General features: G+C 30.9%; 1 protein-coding gene across 1 annotated transcript; it reads right to left on the bottom strand.

The window, feature by feature from the left end:
- On the bottom strand, positions 3,075 to 5,973 carry LOC105176425 (classical arabinogalactan protein 2-like). Its single transcript, XM_011099220.1, has 2 exons — positions 5,621 to 5,973; positions 3,075 to 3,228 (listed from the first exon to the last, which is right to left on the bottom strand). The coding sequence occupies exons 1-2, from the start codon at positions 5,971 to 5,973 to the stop codon at positions 3,075 to 3,077; spliced, it is 507 nt and encodes a 168-aa protein (XP_011097522.1).

The following is a 9,568-nucleotide window of genomic DNA, read 5'->3' as shown; positions in this document are numbered from 1 at the left end:
TCTTTATTTAATCTGGGCCTACTAGAATTGGGTCATGGGCTACATATTATTTACAAAATATCTTGCTTTTAATACTCTATCTAGCAGAGACTCCGGCTGAGTAATCAATCTCCAGCCCTACTTCGCTAATAATGCCAGGTTAAACTCTTTCAAACCCCTGAAACCCAAAGCTCCTTTTGGCTTGAAATCACAACTTTTGCCAGCCAACCCAATGAATTTGTTTCTCTCCTTTAGAATGCCACAAAAAATCAGTAGTACCAGATTCTAACTATCATACAAGATAGTCAGGTAACTGGAAGCATGACATAGCATAGGTGGGCAAAGACTGCAACACCGACTTAATCAACACTCTTTTTCCCACTTGTGAGAGCAACTTGACATTCCACCAATTCACCCGATCCCATAGACTGTCCCTGATATTCCTAAAAAGCGTCCCTCTTAATCTTCCACTCAAAGCAGGCAATCCCAAATACCGATTATGTTGTGGAACCAGTCGAATATTCAAAATGGCCACCATAAGTTCCTCGCGTCTAACATACGCCCCCCCTATCACCATACTAGACTTTTGGAAATTGATTACATACCCAAATGCTCGTTCGTTGTAGCACTCCCTATGGTACTAACACCTAATTACTACTAATTAGTATACCATTTCCTTAATGACAACCCCTTTCTATAAGAAATTTTCATTTAATCCATGAAATAAATTATATTTTATCAATATAATATATATAAATAACGGAAGAGATAATTAAAATTACCAAAAGCTTATATTTAATTTCCTCCAAATGTACATGACCTAAAAACAAGATAATAAACGTCCAACTGTACAAAATTTAAAAGCAAAGCCGGCAACACTAGGATGTATACTATTCACCCAAAACTCCCGACTTTCAATATCACGGCTGACCCACTTATTCAGAATAACAACACGGTTGATGGTATTAGTTCGTGCGACCTATCTCTTGAAAGTGTGTGGCAAGGAATAAGTTGCCTACTTAATAAATATAGCCTTTCGGTCTATATATATACGCAAGCAACCAGTCAAGTATGAAACAATTATACAAACACAACAAACATTCTCCATACATCATTAGCAGATGTAAGAAATCACAAAGCTAAAATCAGACATCAACCAAGACATAATAGTGGCATTTTAGTTTGTTTTTTTAGGGCCCTGCTTAACCAAATTGGAGGGTATCACTCAGTGAGCTTTGCCGACTATCACCATCATCATCAACCCAATCACAACACTTCTTCTACTTTCTTCTACTTTTTTTTTCTTCTTCTTTCTCTTGTTTTTTTTCCCGATATCACGCAATACATAGCTCGTGTGATAGCCCATCCTCATTGATACCACACAGCACATAGCTCGTATGGTATCCTATCTTCTCCATTGATCAATGACAGTACATAGCTCATTATTGATCATATCATCCTAAGCCGTTGTAGTATGCTCCCCAGTTAGGTAAGCCGTCGTTTCATTTTAATTCCTAATATCAACATCATTAACTTCCTCATTAAATTTCATGCAATAATTATTTTTTTATCAATAACTTTCCTATTTGAATTCCTTCCATAATCAATTATACAACCACATAATCATTCATCCGACATCCGTATAACACAATCACAATTAAACACATAATAGCAATTTCACAAATATAAAGGTACTCCTAATAACAGTTAACATCCACGATTAATTATATAAACAATCCATATATTATATTCATATAAACACACACACACACACATATATATATATATATATATATAAATCCAGCATTCAACATATTATATTCATATAAATATATATATAAACCCAACAATCAATATATATATATATATATAAATCCAGCAACATATTAATATTCATATAAATATATATATATATAAACCCAACAATCAATACCAATTAGCTATACTTACTTCAAAATCTCAAATGATTCAGTTAACACAAAAAGCTGCTCAACCCTCCACTTTATCATCATGTTCCATAGTAAATTATAATATATATAATCAATACCTCGTAAATATCGTAAATTCTAATTCAAATATATCATATTTGTACAGTTCCCACCAATCTTTTTATCTTCTACTTATATCGAAATTCAACCCGCCGTTCCATTTTTTTTAAATAACTGAACTTTCTACGATTTTCAAGTATATATTTAATTTATCGACTAACTCATACGAATTCATTTTGTCAAACCCCTCACATGTTTATAACTACCGTTCTTAATAATATTTCTAACTTAATTATTATAAAAATCTCATATTTTCTTAAATATAATTTTCTAATTTTTCTATTAATTTCTCTCAATTCCTCGCTACTATGTAATATAATTAAAAACCAATATATATAATTAAGTATTTAGTCAATGGACCGATGAAATTGAATAAATTAATTAAACTAAACCTAATAAATTTGGTAATTTAATTACCCAACTATAATATTTTTAAATCAAATGTGATATTTTAATTCAACAGTAATTTAAATAGTCAAACTTATAAATTTTTCGATTAAACAGTAGATCGATCAATATAAACTATATTTAATAGATGAACTAATTAAATAATATAATTATATAAATTAATATAATTAAAATCAAAATTTCCATACCTTTCTCGTCTTCCCCAGAGAGAAAAGAAATTGAAATTGTATATGTAAATGTTTAGGTTACTTATTTTTTTATTAATAAAAAATAAATAAATTATAGTAATATATTTATTTAAATAATTTAATATTAATATAACGATTACTATTTTGCTTTTCATATTATTGGTTGGGATAGCAGGCGGCCATGCGCCAATTTCATGCTATGTAGACATATGTATAGATAGGTGTATAATATATATACTTTTCCATCTCATTTTTTTTATTTTCTTAATTTACATAATTTGATCGCAAATATTATAATGAGTTTCAATTTACTCCATTCAAATTTTAATATATTTTTATTTTCATCATATAATTTATTTATAATTAAATTTAAATTTTTTTAATAATTATCAATTAGTCTATTAATTATTTTTAAAATTTTATGGACATCACATTCATACTTATAGAACCCTCAAACCGCCTCTAGTTGGGCCTTGTGAACCTCAAAAAACACCAATGCGTCGTCAGCAAACAACAAATGGGACACAATTGGTGCATGCTCTGCCACTGCTACCCCCGTTAAACTCCCTTGCGCTTCTGCTCCTGCATCAAATGTGATAGCGCTTCTACACAAAAGAATGAATAAATATGGAGACAACTGGTCACTCCGACGGATGCCTCGCTTTAGCCGAAGGAAACCAAATGGTTCGCCATTGAACATAAACGAGTAAGAGACAAACATAACATGCATCATAATAAGATTAACAAAGCGATGATGAAAATCTAGCCTAAGTAAAACACCTCTAAGGAACGATCATTCTACCCCATCATACGTCTTGCTCATGTCTAATTTAATGGTCGTAGACCCACCCTTAGTCCATTAAAAAAAATTTAAATGATGATTAATTTCAAATACTAACAGAACATTATCAATAATAAGTCTATTCGAAATGAACGCCGATTGAATTGGGGATACTGTAAAATCAAGTAAACCCTTAAGCCGATTAAGTTAATTTTTTTATAGTGAAGTAAAAGAAAGCTATTGTTATGTACACGAAGTGCTTTGAACAAAAAGTTGAGACCATTTCTAAGTAGTGGAGCAACCAACATCTTTGGCATCCAATGAAATTCACTTCTCTCTCTTTTCTTTCAGCATATTCTTGCAAAAGCAAAAATCATGAGTAGAATGCCTTTAAATATGCTAAACACATGACCATAAGCTTTTATTACAATCTTGTAAATAAGGTTAGTGAATGGAAAATTTTACCACTAAACAATGTAATCTAGTGGTTTTGGACTCCAACGTCCTTAATTAAATTTATATTATATATGACTTTGAACTATTATTAAGACGTTTCCTGGGATTAAACTACGATACCGTAAGTCAACCTCCTCTAATCACGTAAATGATAACTACAGTGCCTTTATTTCCTGTATAATAGGGGTGAGATTTTAAGGACTGTAATTACAAATGGCTGACAATTAAACACATATATTTACTATTTTCATGCAATTTTAGGGATTTTTTTTTTTTATATTCCCTGTCAGCAGCTTATGTGTATTAATACATTGTTTTCTCTTGGTAAATAACTTACAGGTATAATGTGAAATTAACTTATTTGTAAAAAGTATAAGCTAACAACACTATGAAAAACAAGAAATAAATGTCAGATATATTAATCTGGTAATATGATAACAATGTTGAAGCTGATGCTAATTTTTGCCAACTTGTTACCCAGTTTATGATTGATACTTTGATCTCTTTTCTATGAAGTCAGAATGTGAAAAAGTTTATATTATTTTGTATATCATTTTTATTCCAAGCATTATTATCATATTACCATATTAATTTATCTTACTTATATCCTATTTCTTATATAGTATTGTAAGCTTATACAGTTACAAATATGTCAAATTGGCAATGAAAACAATGTACTGACATACATAAGAATGATGACATTATGGGTATCTAATTGACAATCTTTTATAAATACAATCCTTAAAAAACAAACCCCCCAACATACGGACAGAGAATGTATTTTTAGTCATTACTTACGTGGTTGGGAATGGAGTTCATGATGTTTGGTAGCAAAACTCTAATTTTGTCGATGTCACAATTTTTGGCAAGTTATAAAACTTTAGTGACCAGATATTTCTAATTATTAAATAATTATTGAATTATAAATTATAATTTACCATCTGTGTAGCTAGTCCTTAAAATGACAACTCGAAAATTGGCTTGATAACTTATGATCCAAACCGTAGGCAGCAACACATATATCATATTTGATGTAGGGTCAACGTGTATTATTAGCTCAATGAGATCTATATATCCTAATTAATAAAATTATAGTCTATAATAAAAAAAATTGTGGACTCGAGGTTCAAGAATGTGGCTTTATTATGCACATTTTATTAATAATAAATAATATAAAAATTGCATTAATTAATACATTTTAGAAGTATTATATTAATTACTTGTTTGTATTTTTATTTTCAAATTTCGATTTTCAAAAACAGTAATTAGAATAAAAATATATTTATATATACGTACTCTAAAAATATATTAATTTATCACTAAATTTTAATATAAAAGTATAATTTTATTAATTTATCTAAATATATTTAAAAAAAATTAAAAAGACATTCTCTCTATTGAAAATATGAAAATGAAGAAACAAACGAAGAGGTGTTCGTAGGTCTAGAATAAAAGAATAAATACCTAAATTCTCATTAATTTATTTCACACAAATCATCCCCTCTAAAAGTAATGTAAAATGAACAAATTACACAAATAATAATATAAATGATGATAATAACAAAATAGAAAATAAAGAAACAGTGAAATGACTATTAAGCCCTAACAAAGGGACAGAATAAACAAATCTCATCCTCATCTGAGCATACAACAGACGGGGTACAGATCCAGTCCTCCACGTGGAGAACCTACATCAACGCCACCGCGACAAGTGCCGCCGTGAGAGCGGTGCCGCGCCAATCGCCGCCCTGCTGACAAACCCGTTATTTGTACCGTCGGCTGGTGTCTGATCGGCCGTGGGGGACGTTGCAGTTGGTGAAGCGGCGCCTGGTGTTGGGGCGAGGGATGGCACTCCGGAGGCGGTGGGGGTTGGAGCGAGGGAGGGCTCTCCGGCGGTGGGTGATGGGGTAGGGGCGGTGACGGGGCCTGGCGTTGGGGCGTTGGAGGATGGAGTTGGCGTTGGAGATGGGCTGTGGGTGGGCGGCGCCACAGGTGCTGGCGTCGGAGAGGCGGTGGGAGAGACCGTTGGTGCACCTGATGGTGCTTGGGCCATGCATGAGGTGGCCAGCAGCGCTAAGAGGAGGAGAAGCTTAAGCCCTGATGGAGAAGCCATTGTTGATAGAGAGAGAGAGATGAGAGATAAGACAGAGAAGTTTTCTGTGTGTCTGTGAGAGAAAGAGAGAGGGGAAAGGTGGTGAGAAAGTGGGGATTTTCAACTTTGGAGATGGACAAAAGAAGAATGGAAAGTGAAGATATATATAAAGGAGAGAGAGAGAGAGGAGAGAGATTAGTGGATTGATGAAGATGATAAGATTCCTAGAAAAGGGGTTTAAGCGCAAAACATGTACAGACATGCATGTGGTGTGAATTAGGAGAAGTTTCCTGTCTTAATTAATTAATCATTCTTTTTATTTGTAGTATCAACGGGCTCTGCATAATAATATTAATAATTGGGCAATATTACTCCTGTTAGAAGTGGTAATTAACTCAAAGCTCGAAAATTCTAACTCAGGTCAAATAATTTTCAAAATAAATATATGACAAATGTAATACATTTGTTATTTAATTATACAATTCAAGAATACCAACTATGATTGATTTGGGTCGATCGGATCTGATTAAGATGTTATCTCTTCTCTAACAATGATTAGAGGTGGCACGAATTCAAACCCACATCGTGAGTATAATAACATTTGATCTTAACGACTAAATCATATCGATTTGTGGTAATGTCTTCTTTTTGCTCAACTATTCACTTAATACTTAATATATTAAATGATAAAATTTCAGAGTTCTACAGCCGAGTATCTATTATCAAGAATCAAAGACTAACTGCAGGGTCAACATACAATCAAAAACATACGTTTAGAGTTTTCATCAAATACTTTAACAAGAATTTAAACACATATAGTGCATGTGCCAACAGCCCATCTTAACCACTGGGCCAGAACGCTTAGAGCGTTGTCTTTGCTTTTACTACAAGACCGATTAAAGTACGCAAGTAAAGTGGGAATATAAAAAGTAAAAAAAAGCAAAGGAAAGCAAAGCAAGAAACAGTTGTGCAAAAGAAAACCGGTGGAATGATTCATGTAAGAAAATGAGCTGTGCACAGCCTTTTCTCAAAAGGGTTACACCCTTTCTTTTCTGCTTGTTTCTTTGAAGCTTCTTCAAAGTTTGTTGCTACTCAAACTTCTTCAGGTAGTTAAACAAATTCCTAATATTTGTAGAAAAAAAATAATTAAAAAAAATATGTGTGTTGGGCTTAAAGTCACTTTCTTGGGGGTGGGTAAAATGTCATTATCTTCTATTAATTAATTAATTAATTATGTGTATATAATTTTGTGCATGCATGTAATAAACAAACATAATCATGTCTTGATTTTTGATTAGTTTAATATGTGTGGAAGTAATTCGAGGACAGCCCTTGACAGACTGTCCGCCTAAACCCAATTTTCTATTTTTTATGAGAATGACTAGCATTCACATCAATTACATATATAAATCACTACATAAGATTTAAAAAAAATTAGGATTATAAGATTAATTAAGTGACAATAGTAAAATTATTATTAGTTTTATGATAATTTTACATCCGTCTCTCTTAAAATTTGATGTAATTATAAATACCTTCTCGTTGTTTAAGAAATTACAAATATTTTGATTTGAATGCCCATCTAACAATGAGATCGTTATGTTACCTTTTCTTAGATTTTCATTTAATTTTTGTGATAAATTGTCAAATATTCTTTATAATTTTTAGGCCTATTGTTTCAATTTTGTTAGACGCTCTTGTAATTGTGTGGCACATCTTCTTGCCAAATCGGCTCTAGGTTCTCTTATAGGGGTCTCTAGCATCCGTGCCCTAGTTGCCCATCGTATAGCCCTGGACATTGTTGATGCTACTTGATATAGATCCTGTTACTTGGTTCAAAAGAAAAAAAAAATATATAGGGAAAAATGCAAGCAATCCCCTTGTGATATTGCAAATGAGCAAATTACCCCATTGTAAAAAAATAAATAGCGATTTACCTCCCTTTATTTTTTAAAATACAACAATTTACCCCCCTATGATTTTTAAAATGAAGCAACCTACCTCCCTATATAAGGAGGTAAATTGCTTCATTTTAAAAAGTATAGGGAGGTAAATTGCTTCATTTTAAAAAGTATAGGGAGGTAAATTGCTATATTTTTTTCATAGTGGGGTAATGTACTCATTTTTAATATCACATGGGGATAAATTGCTATTCACCCTATATATATATATATATATATGTATGTAAAATAAAAGGATGAAATGATGAAATTGCAATAAATATTATTATCGAATTACAGATATTGACAAGTAGTTATTTTGTGAAGGGAAAAATTAGTTTTAAAACCTAGCAAAAGGAGTTAGCTGTAAACTGTGTATGACAATAATTTTAAAATTTCTTTGGAAGAAAGCATATTTTCGCATTTTCAAAAGAGATGTAGATGTAATTAACTTTATAAAAATTTATTTTAATCACTATAATAATTTTTATACATACTTTTATTAGTGAAAAATATGATGATCATATATTAATTGTTATGCGTTTGAGTTATTATGGATATTTTTTTAATAAAAAGAATAGTTACATAATTATAATTGATTTTCTAAAATAAACATCAAACTTACTTACTTAAAAATTAACTTAAAATAGAAACAAAATTGAATAAAGCTAATTATAAGCCGACAAATTCGTATCACTATGTATACGTACATCTACAAGGTGAACAAGTCAAACTGGACATTCTATGATAACGCGGGATTCACCGCCTACACAATTCCAGAACTAATTAACCCTTGCTTTGACACAAGAATTAATTAGAAAAAATAATATTGTCGACCCATGAAATTTGGTTTAATTATATATAATTTTTTTATAATTTAAACAATTATATAATACTTCTGATATTTATTTTTTTCCTAATCAATAGATTCATCCATCAATATTCACCTTATCTGCCGATATTAGCAAAAAAAAATTGAATGAAAATCTATTTATGTCCCCAATTGACTTATTACTACCTTATTGTAGGTCAAATAACTTTTTTCTCTGACCAAACTACTTTTATATATCTCCACGTGCTAATGCACGTGTCGAAATATATCTTCACCCTTTTTTAGGTTAATAAAGGTAAATTTAGCTAATAAAATGATATCTATTTTTAATATTTTTGTTAATATTAACAAAAATTTATTTAATAAAAAGATCTGAACGGTTTACACTAATGATGGGAGGTTTTATTTATTTATTTATTTATTGTTAATATCAATAAATTTAATAATTTTTTTTATTAATGAATAATTTTACTTATTGAACAATATTAAATGTTAAAAGAGGGAACGTAATATAATTTGTTGAATTTATATAAAATTTCTATATCGAATTTATAAAACGATTACATTAACAAGTGATGCAACTGCGACTTTTGTAGTCCACGTGTACAAGCAATTGCAGCGATGATGGAAACAGAGTGTTGTGATGGAGCAACCGGAAAAAGAGGTTAGGAATGTCGGCTGTATGTTCATTAGCTGTATGTATTTTACCCATTTTTATCTGAAAAATAAAATAAAGTATATATGTGTATATATATATATATTAATTATGTATTAACTAAATTAATTAATCTTTGGTGGAAACCGACCAACCATCATCTTCATGTTTTCTCCATAATTGTGTGGC

Source organism: Sesamum indicum, linkage group LG13 (genome assembly GCF_000512975.1).
Source record: "Sesamum indicum cultivar Zhongzhi No. 13 linkage group LG13, S_indicum_v1.0, whole genome shotgun sequence".
Lineage (NCBI taxonomy): Eukaryota > Viridiplantae > Streptophyta > Magnoliopsida > Lamiales > Pedaliaceae > Sesamum > Sesamum indicum.
The sequence above is the reverse complement of the archived record's forward strand: the minus strand, read 5'-3'. Positions and strand labels throughout refer to the sequence as shown.